The following is a 13614-nucleotide window of genomic DNA, read 5'->3' on the forward strand; positions in this document are numbered from 1 at the left end:
TGTGTGGGTTTGGGGCTTGTACCACTTGGAGGTTCTGGGCACTATGGTTTGGCTCCAGGCCTAGCTCCTCCTGCGTCTCACCAGGGGGGATCCCGGCGCGCTGTGACACTTGCTCCGTCTGCACACATCTCAGTTTGGTCTGGTGGATCTTCAGACCACGTGGGTTTTTGCACACTTTGCCACAAAAGCATTCTGTAGTCATAGTCGTATTTCCATTGCCTGGTTTCGCCATTCTTTGATCCGTCCGAGTTAACCTCTAACTCTAACTAGCTAACCTCTAACTAGCTAACCTCTCTTTTTGAAATAATTTTACTTATTGAAGTACATTTATGGTATGTCTTTGTACTGCGTGTTAACTTTAGTGGAATTGCCTATTATCTTGTTTTTAAAACTTAAAATTTAAAAGTAAATTTTTATCAAGCAATCAAAATATCAGCTATCAAAGTGAAGTGGAAGGCTGCTGAGTGGACTGGTCCTCCATACCCCAGGGCCTCTGAATAAAAAAGGATGGCATTTTGATCACTTTAAACATCAAAATGCATTACTATGAAGGCCTATTATTTGAGTTAACCTTTTTATGAATTACTGGTGGCGTTTTGATAATTTTAAATGTCCTCAAAGGATATGTATTATCAGCGTGCCTATTACGCCCCCTAGTGTCGGAAAAAATGTTCGGTTGGATGAGCCGCGATTGAAAACCCCGGTGATCCAGACACTAGATACCATCTAAAGCACTTTGAATTCTGCCAGTGTGAGCACACATTTATTCGCAGGATAGATGCAGGGTCCCTTGGAGTTATTTTAAAGTTTTAAGCCTATAAATTTACCTGTCTCCCCCCACATTATTATCCCGTCGCTCTTTGAACTTGCACCCCCCCCACCCCTCCTCCCCCTTTGTCTTCCTAATCAATGCCTGAAGTAAATAAGATTAAAATAGATTCACCGAAATCTAAACATTTTGGAGCTATTGATAATGAAAGGACAGCCTTTCAGTAATTTCTAATAAACACAAAAAAAAATCTACTTCCATTTTTTGTAATGGCAAAGGGGAACAGGCATCAAAGACCAACGACAAGGACCAACGACAAGGACCAACGACATGGACCAACGACATGAACCAATGGCTGAGAACAAAGGCATTAACCGATGCAGCATCTACATATGCAACATAGACATATGCATTATAGACATATGTAGCATCTACATATGCAACATAGACATATGCATTATAGACATATGCAGCATCTACATATGCAACATAGACATATGCATTATTGACATGTGCAGCATCTACATATGCAACATAGACATATGCATTATTGACATGTGCAGCATCTACATATGCAACATAGACATATGCATTATAGACATATGCAGCATCTACATATGCAGCATCTACATATGCAACAAATACATGTGCAACTTATACATATGCAGACAACACATATGCAACAACAGCACAACATCTAGACATTTTACATCTGCTTATTTTTGACACAAATAGACATGTGCAGCATCTAAATATGCAACATAGACATATGCATTATAGACATATGCAGCATCTACATATGCAGCATCTACATATGCAACAAATACATGTGCAACTTATACATATGCAGACAACACATATGCAACAACAGCACAACATCTAGACATTTTACATCTGCTTATTTTTGACACAAATGGAACCCCATATTAGTGAGGAAGAAGCCATTAAAGTCCTCAATGATGCATTTTTACATTTTAAGTAAATTATGCAGGGTTGGTGGTAACCTGTTTAGCTGACTTGCTGCAGAAGTTACTAGTATAGTGCAGAAAATACTTAAGATTAGTGTTGCACCGATACCAGTATCGGGAGGGGCCCCGATCCAGCACTAAAATGGTGGTATCGGTATGGGCGAGTACCAACAAATAGGGCACCGATACTATTTTATTCAACTATTGTCACCCATTCCAGGTAGGGAATAAAATGTTCTACTGGATTCCCTTTGCTTTAGTCTTTTTCTTGCTTCACAAAGGTAGAAAGCAGCTTGACAAAACCATGATGGCATTTATTTTACATCCAAGTAGTATGCAGTTCTTCATATATACACAAACACATCAATTTCAAACAGATGGTGTCTGTAGTGGTGGATACTGCACAGCCAGGCCAAATTGGGCCCAAAAAATGGCATCTGTGCAGCACTAATTGAGATAAGATAAAATAGACTTTATTGATCTCACAGTGGAGAATTTCACTTGTCACATCGGCTTAATAATCAAAAGAAGGTACCAAAAGGAGGAAAAGGTGCATTTATATATATTTCACAGGATTATTGCACAGGGAGTTAAATATTAATTGGACATATATTGCAGTTATAGTGCCGCATTATTAAGGTAACAAGGAAAAATATTTATATCTCAAGTTATCAGTCAGAAAGTTAAAGTCTGGAGATCAATAACTCATTAAAATAAAGAGTTGTGTGTCTTAAAAAAAAGTCAGAATTTCAAAGCTATACATTGATTGAATCTAGTGTAAACCGTTTCATGTTTTGCTTTTGCTCCGGGCATTCTTCCATTTCCGTTGTCTCATATTGTATAACTTGTAAGAGTCCTGGGGACATTTCCCCAAATGTTTCTCCTCCCTACGTTGATGTAATAAACTCCCGCGTTTTGACAGCGCCTTCCTAGCCAATACAAGGAATGGATTCACAGCTCAGCGTCGCATTGGACAATAACAGCAAGCACTCTCCATCAGCCAATAGCGTTCGCCTAAAGCTCGGGCATTGTCCAATAGGCGGTGACTGGAACTGATACGTTAGCCAATGACGTGCTCGCTAAATTGTGGGTCTAAAGCAGGGTCTGCCGGGTTCATTTCGCTGCTTCTCCATCCGGCTGGTCTTTTTTTGGGGGGGATACCACCGCAATGGCGGAGCAGCAGCAGTTCTACCTCCTCCTGGGGAACCTTATGAACCCTGACAACAATGTCAGGAAACAGGCAGAGGTGAGGAAACCCATCATTTTTATACTAATAGAGGATAGAAAACAAGCTAGCCGCCGATAGCAGTAGAGGTTGGCCGCGCGCTGGCAGCTCTCGCGTCAGACTCTATAGCCCACGTGCGCTACGAACCCGACTAACGGCCAGCTAATGGCTAACTACCACCGTGTTGCGTAGTTACCGTAGACATAAAAAAAGACCCTTGAGACGCGGTGTCTTTTGAGGCGCGTTTCTGTCTGTCTTTTTGGCGCTATGAAGCGTCGTTGGGGAAAGTGAAGGGAACCCGTTTCTCTGGTCCTAATCTGAAATCTCCAGCTGACAGGAAGTAGCGTGGAGCTAAGCGGCTATCTCTCCACTAGCTAGCTTCAGTTAGCTCCTTAGCGCATTACTTGGAGAACTAAGCAGGGAAACTCAGCTATGTGTGGAGCTATAAGTTAAAATAGCGCTGTCATGGTGCACTACAAGTAAACAAAAGAATATTATAATGATAGGCTGGTGACTGAAATGGCATTATTTGATGGTAGTTAATAGGCAACGGCCTAGGAGGTGTGTGTGTATATATTTATTCCAAATAATAGTGAAGTTTCAGGCGTAGGTAATAGCTTGATCTCATTGTCTTGCTACTATTGGCGGTAAAAGAGTCGTTTCAGCTTGAGGATTTGTGCCCCCCCCCCACTATGAGCCTCTACCGCGGCAAAGCATTGTTATGTTTCCCCTCCCTGGTCCCAACTTTTTGGATGGGGTGGTTGAATCTTATCACTCACACCCTCTCCCGTCACTGGGAGTCAGCGTTTTCCTTTATAAAGCACAGCCTGTCTGCCGCGACACTAAGCTCATTGGTATTCATCCTGGATTGAAACATCTCTTCCCCCCCCTCTCTGTCTTGCACACCCTAATCGGAACTGATCCATGTGTTGAAGTGATAAACTCGTTTTAAAGCTGCAAACCAACTCTTAAAATTTGTGTTGAATGCATCTGTTCCCATTTTTGTGGAGTAATTAATATATGAGGGATAGTGAAATGTAAGAGACATCACATGTTTACCTTTTACAAAATTAACATTATGATGGAGATTGTTTCAGCCAACTAACCTGCAGCAGTAGCTGTTTAATGCTCTGCATGCTAGGAGACAAGTTGATGCCACATTTGGCATCTTCATTGGACATCAAGTTAGTAAACTTGTTTGGCAACAACAAATCGAGTTTCTTACTAGGATTGCAAGTTGTTTATGTGCATGAAAACCCAACATTGCTGTTGAAAATCCCATTTGCTTTTGTTTCAACACTGGGGCATTCACATGTGCTTTGTTATGCAAAAATATTCACCCTGGTACAGCCAGAGGTGAGTCAGATGAGGCTGCCTTTTAATGCTAATGGTTGATTCAATGATTATTTTAAAAATCAGATAAAGGTGATTGCGTTATCCTTAAGCTTGTCTCATATCTTACCACGTCATCTTAAAAGAACAATACATCACTTTGGATTTATTTCCCATTTGTTTATTTAATATTGAGAGTAAAAGTTCAAATGTAAATCAGATGAAACAATTAAAGCAGCTCTAGCAAGTTTAAGGGGAAAAAAAGAGGTATTCTAAACAGATGATCAGAGTTAAGTTAGTCCCCATTGTCTTCATAAATAGAAATATAGGTGTGCTGTTTCATTCTTCAGGCTAATGATTACAAAAAAAATTGATTGAAGTGTGCCTGTTATAAAGAACAGCAATAAATATTTAAAACGAATTAAAGATCTGACCTGAATTTGAATCTGCAACAGAATATGAATGCATTCTGTTCTCATTAGGCTTCTCCTAATGGGAAGCAAGTTTAAAACTTGTTAGGAGTCTGCCTTAGCAGAGCCTGCTGCATAAAGGTGCCATGCATGTCGATGTGTTAATGTAAAGAAACAGCTGAGATTAAGTTATACGTATATATTTGTTCTTTTTAAGCCTTGAGTTGGACGAAATGTCATTTTTCATTGTGCTTTTCTTTTTTTCCCTTTGCAGGAAACCTATGACACAATCCCAGGCCAGAACAAAATAACATTCCTGCTGCAGGCTGTCAGAGATCCATCGGCTACCGATGAGGTGTGTACATTACATACATTAGATACCGACACTTTGAATTCTTTCCGTCCAAAGCGGTGTGTTTTTGCATTCCCCTAAACGTTGTTAATAGACTACTTGGAGGGGGAAGTTTTGCCCGTTTGAAGAGTTGCAACACTAATGGCATTTCAATAATCTAGTTGTCACATGTGGGACCTCACCACAGAGTGAAAGAAGCTCGTCTTCATGAGTCATCGTGTTGCCATTTGGTTAAGTTTACTCTGATTCCACCAGCTGCTCTGGCCCTAGTGCTTCCTCCTTTTTCCTTTACCTCAAGGCTGATATTTTTAGACTTCAGAAATGGGAGCAGGGAGTGAAGTGCTAGAAAAGTGATGCTGCTTTTAAGATTTTCATCATTTTTCCTACAGTTTGATTACCAAAGTCCCAAGCTTGTATTTCTAGCCCAGATATGGAGGAATTGGTCATTTTCTGGCCCATTAAGTTTGTTTTTATCTCCTCAGGTCAGACAGATGGCAGCAGTGTTACTGCGGCGACTGCTGTCATCCTCCTTTGAGGAAATCTACCCAGGTTTGACGGTGGAAATGCAGACGGCCATCAAGACAGAGCTACTGACCAGCATCCAGCAGGAGACGTCGCAAAACATTCGCAAGAAGGTCTGCGACATCGCAGCCGAGCTCTGCCGCAACCTCATCGGTAAAATCTAGCTTCAACCCTGTAGCTAAAATAAACCATATGAATTAAATAGCAGGATGTAAAGATTTTTTTCTGGTCTTTGGATGTGATGTTATGCCTGATGGGAATTGGCATGTTAATTTTTGGCATTTATGCTCCGTCTTTAACTTCAGATGATGATGGGAATAACCAGTGGCCCGAAGTGCTCAAGTTCCTGTTCGACTCTGTGAACTCCGACAATGTCGGTCTGCGGGAAGCTGCCCTTCACATATTCTGGTGAGTTCCAGCTCCATGAGCTGCTCCAACATGGCCGTTCCAGCGTCTAACTGTCGACTGTCTTCCCTTTGCTTTAGGAACTTTCCGGGAATCTTTGGAAACCAGCAGCAGCACTATCTAGATGTCATCAAGCGCATGCTTGTCCAGTGCATGCAGGACCAAGCAAACCCACATGTAAAAAAATAAATAAAATTAGAAATGATCATACCAGGTTTCTGCTACCTCGCTGTGTTTATCAATAATAATATAAACATTTTTGGGTGTTTGTTTGCATCTTTAGATTCGAACCCTTGCAGCTCGAGCTGCAGCATCATTTGTTCTATCCAACGAAGGCAACACTGCTCTGCTGAAGCATTTTGCCGACTTGCTGCCTGGAATCCTGCAGGTAGGATGTTAAACTGTCACTGAATGGCACCTTCACTTCATATTTAGCATCCGTAATAGAGCAGGACTCAGTGGATGCAGTGTATGCTGGAATAATTTTGTTTCATAGATGCACTTGCTGCAGATTTATTGTGTATTTACCCAGCCTGATGATCTGCTTCTCTGTTCCTGTGATCAGGCGGTGAATGAGTCGTGCTATCAGGGAGACGACTCTGTCCTGAAGTCTTTGGTGGAGATTGCAGACACGGCACCGAAGTACCTTCGACCCAACCTGGAAACAACCCTGCAGCTCTGCCTGAAGGTGTGTTCTGATGTGGGGTAAAAATCCCATCTATGTCTTCTCTGTAGCCACTGCCTAAAACACGCGTGTCCTGTCCCCTCAGATCTGCGCCGACACAAACTTGACTAACATGCAGAGGCAGCTGGCATTGGAAGTCATCGTCACGTTATCGGAAACGGCGGCGGCCATGCTGAGGAAGCACACTGCTATCGTAGCTGAGAGCGGTGAGGATGGGTTTAACGGGCTGGAGGCTGGGCTCCTTTGTTTTCTTGTCACTAAAATCTTTCATCTCAGTTCCCCAGATACTGGCAATGATGGTAGATCTAGAAGATGATGATGAATGGGCAATGGCTGATGAGCTGGAGGATGATGACTTTGATAGGTAGACTGCAGCTGCTTCCTCTTCCACCTGTCTTTTCTTCCTCTGGAAGCAACTTAAAAGGCTCATTTCTGAAATTTTCTTCTTTCATCAGTAATGCTGTAGCTGGGGAAAGCGCTCTGGACAGAATTGCCTGCGGGTTGGGAGGGAAGATAATTTTGCCAATGATCAAACAGCACATAATGCAGATGCTGCAGAATCGTAAGTAAATCCGCTCATTCTAGATTTTTTTTTTCCAATTCTATATTCTAATCTATTAAAAATAGAAGCCTATGAATTTATTTCCCTCTGCTTACAGCTGACTGGAAATACCGTCACGCTGGTCTGATGGCTCTGTCTGCCATCGGTGAAGGATGCCATCAGCAGATGGAGGCCATTCTCCAAGAGATTGTCAGCTTTGTTCTCCTGTTCTGCTCTGATCCTGTAAGCAGCGGCTTATGTTTACCATGAGCTAACGGTTAATAGCTCTCCTTCTAGTCTCTGCTCTTGCATTGGTTTTTGTTTAAATTTCAGCTGAAGTCTAATTGTAATATTGCTCAACCATAAAAATAAACAGTGGGTTTCTATAGTAATGGAGGTGGAAAATAATTCAGTAATATATATTATAATGACTTTATTAAATAATGCTGTGGGATTTATTTCAGTACATATAAAAGCATTTGTGCATTGTAGGTGCGTTTCCATCCCATACGCTCACACCTAAGGGCAATTTGAGACATCAGTAAAAGTCATGTTTTTGAGTGTGGGAGGAAGTATTTGTACCTAGAGAGAATCCCTCTGCATGCAGGGAGAACTTGCTAACACTTGGAGCTGTACATGTGTGCTAAGTGATTGTTGGAAATTTGCACCTGTAACTGCTCGAGGCATTCTTGATAGTCTTTTTGAGGCTTTTATTTTGGTTGTACCAAAATAAATTATACTACATTATATGTAGTTATATGCTAGTATGATAGAAAAACTTGGCCTTGGTTCATACATTTATTTAAACTAATTCAGCCAAAGGTCACTTTTAGTGGACTATATGCCCAAATACACTCTTTTGTTTCCTGTCTTTCATTACTGGTAAAACTGATTAATCCAGGTGTGTCTGGCTAATGCTGTCATGGTTACTGAGGTCAGACACACCTGGATTAATCAGTTTTTCCAGTAATGGAAGGTGGGGAAAAAAAGAAGCTGGCTGTAGGTAAGGAAGGTTTGGCATCTAGTCTGTTTAACTCGGTCACAGCATCTAATATTGGATTATTATTTTTGTTGTTACTAGGGCTGGCCAATTAAATTTGCAATCTAATTGATATTTATTAAAACTCCTGCTCAGCCTTCAGGTGGCGCTAATACACTTAAATTTGGTTTGCAACCTTGCAACAGCACAAGCTGGAATAGAGTTGCAGCTAGCATGCCCATTCACACAAGCAAGTAGAATGTAGATTTCATCTGCAAGGTTTTGGTCAATGCCAATATAACATTTGGGTTTGGTTGTTAACAATTTGGTTGTTACCAGACTGGGAACCGCTTGAACACAAGCGTCTAACCGGTTTTTAGGCACTGAGCTGTCTGGTGACAATGATGGAGGATTTTTAGGGAAGATGTGTAGAAGTGAAGCCTGATAGAGGCAGTATAATGATGAGGGCCTGTTTTGCATACAGGAAACTTGGGAAATTCTTTAAGACATGTTTGGATGTTAGTTGTAGTAAAATTGACCTGAATGGTTTTTCATTATTAAGGAGCATTTCTGGAGAAAATGTTAGCAGAAAAACGGCAGAATGAAGGCTACCGTAGTTCTAATTTGATTTATTATAGTTTATTAAGGCAAAACAAAATGATGCATTACATCCTGTTTTTAAGTTTGGCTGCTTCCCTCTCTACTCAGCATCCGAGGGTCCGTTATGCTGCCTGTAACGCTATTGGACAAATGGCCACAGACTTCGCTCCAACCTTCCAGAAGAAGTTTCATGATAAGGTATCTTAGAAGAAGCAAATATTTATACATAAAGGGTGTAAAATGTGTATTTTTACTGAATAATCATCATCCAGTGCTTGCTTTTAAGTTGAAGTTGTTTCTGTCAGGTGATCTCAGCCCTGCTCCAGACGATGGAGGATCAGACTAACCCTAGAGTGCAGGCCCACGCTGCTGCTGCTCTCATTAATTTCACAGAAGACTGCCCCAAATCACTGCTCATTCCTTACCTGGACAGCCTGGTGCAGCACCTTCATGTCATCATGGTGGCCAAGCTGCAGGAGGTAAGGTCTCCTCTGACCGAGCAGGGATCTGGTCAAAATGTTTGACTCCGGAAGCCCTCACAGTGCGTTTCTCTTCATTAGCTGATCCAGAAGGGTACCAAACTGGTCCTGGAACAGGTGGTGACGTCCATCGCCTCTGTGGCCGACACGGCTGAGGAGAAGTTTGTGCCGTACTACGACCTGTTCATGCCCTCACTAAAGCACATCGTGGAGAACGCCGTGCAGAAAGAGCTTCGTCTGCTGCGAGGGAAAACCATCGAGTGCATCAGTCTGATTGGTCTGGCTGTGGGCAAGGAGAAGGTTTGTTTGAGGCCTGGATGTGCAGAAATGCTTCTTTCCTTCCAGCTTCAGACAATCTGATTTTTTTTTTTGTGGCCGTTTTTTAGTTCATGCCAGATGCCTCTGCGGTGATGCAGCTGCTCCTTAAAACTCAGACGGACTTCAATGACCTGGAGGATGACGATCCTCAGGTGAGAGGCTTTAATAACTCAATTTCTAACATTTGTTGGAGGGTTTTAGCCTCCTAATGGGTTTCGGTTGTCTCCAGATCTCCTACATGATATCCGCCTGGGCCCGGATGTGCAAGATCCTTGGGAAGGAGTTTCAGCAGTACCTTCCTGTGGTGATGGGCCCCTTAATGAAAACGGCCTCCATCAAGCCTGAGGTGGCTCTCCTCGACAGTAAGTGACTAAACATCTTAGAGAAGCATGGTAGAGATCGCAGATTTAAAAACTATAAATCCATTCACTGTAGCCCAGGACATGGAGAACATATCCGAGGATGAAGGATGGGAGTTTGTGAACCTGGGAGATCAACAAAGCTTTGGAATAAAGACGGCCGGCCTGGAGGAGAAGGCCACTGCCTGCCAGATGTTGGTGAGCATGGTTTCCACTCATTATTTCTGCACCACCCTTGATTTATTTTTTTAAGTTCTGTTGGTAAAAGTTTTTTTATTTATTTTTTTAGGTGTGCTACGCCAAAGAGCTGAAAGAGGGATTTGTGGAATATACAGAGCAGGTGGTGAAGCTGATGGTTCCTCTGCTCAAGTTCTACTTTCATGATGATATCCTTTATATTTATCACACATAACTCTGTCATTTAATATTTTATGCTCCTTGAAATTGAAGCCTAGCTTTAAAATCTGTAGGTTTTTTCTTTAACTGTGTAACGTGTGCGAGTGGCTGCGGCTGAATCCATGCCTCTGCTCCTGGAGTGCGCTCGGGTGCGAGGGCCTGAGTACCTCACCCAGATGTGGCACTTCATGTGCGACGCTCTGATCAAGGCCATCGGTACGGAGCCCGACTCGGACGTCCTTTCAGAAATCATGCATTCTTTCGCCAAGGTTGGTCTCTATTCCACCAAAATAAAAATAAAAACTTCAAAGAGGACTTTTATAAATGTACCAGAAAGTTTAAAAATATATTTACTCTAATAAACTGGCTGGTGGAGCGTGTGCGGGTTTTAAACCATAACAGCTGAGAGTAAAGCTTTACTGGTTGGAAGGAAATGTTTGGATCACTCTGTGCTGGTTGGGTGCTCAATGAGTTTGCTTCCTGCGTCCGTTTGTAATTCTCCAAGTGGAAATGTGCACTAATGACTTCCTGTGAAGGTGCTTGGTGTTTAATGGCTGTTGCTCTGGTTTCAGTGCGTGGAGCTGATGGGAGACGACTGTTTGAATAACGAGCATTTCGAGGAACTGGGCGGCATCCTAAAAGCCAAACTGGAAGAGCACTTTAAAAACCAGGAGCTCAGACAAGGTGAGGCTGCTTTCCCTTTTTGTTTTCTTTTTTTCAACTTTTTTTTTTATATAATTTCCAGTCTGTTTAAGATGTATTCCCAGATTCAGATGAGTAGAGAAACTGAACAGTTGGGTTTTATATAATTTATTGAACAATGATTGTTCCTTTGCAGCCAAAAGACAAGATGAAGATTATGATGAGCAGGTGGAGGAAACTCTACAGGATGAGGTTGGTAAACGTTTTCTTCAGATTTGGATCTTTTTTATATTTGTTTTCATTGCCTCCTCTGGTTTCTATTTAGGATGAGAATGACGTCTACATCCTGACCAAAGTGTCGGACATCCTGCACTCCGTGTTCAGTAGTTATAAAGAAAAGGTTCTGCCTTGGTTTGAGCAGCTGCTGCAGCTCATCGTCCAGCTAATTGTAAGTGCTTCCGTCTTATTTTTGTTGCCACGGTAACTGATCTAAACCTCTGCTTTTAGTTACTGACAGGCTCCGTATGGCTTTAGTGTCCCAACAGGCCGTGGGCCGACAGGCAGTGGGGTCTGTGCATCTTTGACGACGTGATAGAGCACTGCAGCCCCTCCTCTTTCAAATATGCAGAGTACTTCCTGCGGCCGATGCTTCAGTCGCTTTGCGACACGAGCCCTGAGGTTCGGCAGGCGGCTGCTTATGGCGTCGGCGTCATGGCTCAGTATGGTGGAGACAATTATCGCCCTTTCTGCACAGGTAGGAAGCTAAACCCATCCTAAAATTTACCCTCTTATTGTTTTTGAAGTTAAATATGTCTTTGGTACGTTGTTGCAGAGGCACTCCCCCTGCTGGTCGGCGTCATCCAAGCAGCCGACTCTCGGTCTAAGGAGAACGTCAACGCCACAGAGAACTGCATCTCTGCTGTAGGAAAGCTGATGAGGTTTCGGCCAGAGTGCGTGAACGGCAGCGAGGTCCTTCCTCACTGGCTCAGCTGGCTGCCGCTCAAAGAGGACAAGGAAGAGGCCGTCCACACATTTGACTTCCTGTGCGACCTCATAGAGAGGTAGGATGTGATCATTTATTATCAATCTCCAAAGTTTTAACCATTCTTTCGGTTTCTGGCCTCATTTCTTCCATCTGTCCCTATTGTCAGTGATTTCATTTGATCCTTTGGGTTAATCCTGACCAACTGCCCACATCTGCATCTGTCCTTTGAAATGGCCTCCAAGGGATAATATTTGGTAGAACGTTTTAGGTTACTAGACCAACCTTTGTATTTCTGCTCTCCACAGCAACAACCCGATTGTCTTGGGGCCAGAAAACTCCAACCTTCCTAAAATCTTCCTCATCATAGCAGACGGCGTCGCAAACGAGTCGGTTAAAACCGAAGACGCCTGCAGCAAACGCCTCGCAAACGTCATCCGTCAAGTACAGGTAAGCAGGAACCACGCCGTTAAACCTGTTTTCTGGGGTCGGGGGTTACGGGCTGTAAAGTTGAAAGCGTGCATCATGATCTCCGTTCCCTGCAGGTGTCGGCAGGATTATGGACGCAGTGTGTTTCCGCCCTAAATGAGACGCAGCAGAAAGCCATCCAGGACCTACTAAACGCTGCCTGAACTTTTGGACCCTCATCCAGTTTTTCTTTTTCGTTTTTTTTTTCTCCCTTATCTCCAAATCCTCATGAAGAAACATAGATCTCCAGGATCTCTTCCATACACTCCCTGTCCTCCTTCCTGCTCTGTAGTGTGTATGGATTCCAGACCCGCCTTCATCGTCGCCTGACTAACATAGAAAACCGAAGCTCAGCTAACTTGAGGGGAGCAGGTTAGATCTCGTCAATGGAGGACATTGGCCACAAATAAAGACTTTCATCCTGCACTTAAGGACAAGTCGCCCTCGTCTTTATCTGGATGTTTTCTTCCGAGTCGTTCCCCGACCTGTCAATCTACTCAAAGTTACGCAATTAATTGGACTCTAGAAGTGTGGGGGGGGGGTGGCAGGACATTATTTTGAACTGAGCTGCTGAACGAGATGGAAATGCACACAGGGCAACCACTGCCTAACTCCTGTGAATTTTCTTTTTTTTTTTTTTTTTCCACCCGCAGTTGACAGGATATATTTGAAAACGTACAAATGGTTATTTACATCCTCATTGTCAGGGAGAAGCTCTATCAATTCACTTTCCTTTAATTGCCTTCCCAGGAAGTTGGAATGGTTCTGAGACCCTTCAGGTAGCAGCGGAGAGATGGGTTGGTTCATTAGAGACTCGTTCTGTAGCTGGTTAACACGTTGAAACATGTTGAATGTTTATTCCAAAAAAAAGAGCGTGACCTTAACTCCCGATTCTTCTGGTTCTTACCCTTTGCAGTCCTGCAGATGTGAAATGAAATACTACAAATAAAATTACATTGAGGACTTCTGAGATTGAGTTTTATTTAAAATCCTGCAAAATGCTGTACAGTCTGGATGGAGACTTAAAATGTTTTCCCCTTCTGAATATCTATAAATGGTTAACTTTTCTTTTTTGAATCCCTTTCTTGTGTGGTCTGTAAATTATTGCAGGGCATTTTTTTAAAATAATGGGTAATAAAAGGAAGGAGCAGCAACTTGACACTCTTTGATCTCAAGCCACAG

General features: G+C 42.7%; 1 protein-coding gene across 1 annotated transcript; it reads left to right on the plus strand.

The window, feature by feature from the left end:
- Positions 1-2824: 2824 nt before the first annotated feature.
- Positions 2825-13402, plus strand: kpnb3 (karyopherin (importin) beta 3). The gene is made up of 26 exons (XM_038291169.1): positions 2825-2983; positions 4979-5059; positions 5539-5731; positions 5884-5986; positions 6064-6160; positions 6267-6371; positions 6549-6671; positions 6754-6874; positions 6945-7032; positions 7124-7230; positions 7328-7452; positions 8897-8986; positions 9094-9267; positions 9349-9567; positions 9654-9737; positions 9815-9947; positions 10021-10142; positions 10234-10330; positions 10437-10609; positions 10913-11024; positions 11179-11234; positions 11308-11430; positions 11517-11736; positions 11815-12043; positions 12273-12414; positions 12510-13402. Exons 1-26 carry the CDS (start codon positions 2906-2908, stop codon positions 12594-12596), a joined length of 3282 nt encoding a protein of 1093 aa, XP_038147097.1. The 5' UTR covers positions 2825-2905; the 3' UTR covers positions 12597-13402.
- Positions 13403-13614: the final 212 nt, after the last annotated feature.

The sequence above is a fragment of the Cyprinodon tularosa genome, unplaced genomic scaffold, assembly GCF_016077235.1.
Source record: "Cyprinodon tularosa strain WSP-4 unplaced genomic scaffold, ASM1607723v1 ctg1, whole genome shotgun sequence".
In the NCBI taxonomy this organism is placed as follows: Eukaryota; Metazoa; Chordata; class Actinopteri; order Cyprinodontiformes; family Cyprinodontidae; genus Cyprinodon; species Cyprinodon tularosa.

Excerpts from the sequence above, each read along its gene's own strand:
- kpnb3 (XM_038291169.1), top strand. The coding sequence starts at position 2,906 with ATGGCGGAGCAGCAGCAGTTCTACCTCCTCCTGGGGAACCTTATGAAC. Across the intron at positions 6,672-6,753 it reads CCCTGCAGCTCTGCCTGAAG|ATCTGCGCCGACACAAACTT; the intron begins GTGTGTTCTGAT and ends CTGTCCCCTCAG. Across the intron at positions 11,235-11,307 it reads AGGAAACTCTACAGGATGAG|GATGAGAATGACGTCTACAT; the intron begins GTTGGTAAACGT and ends GTTTCTATTTAG.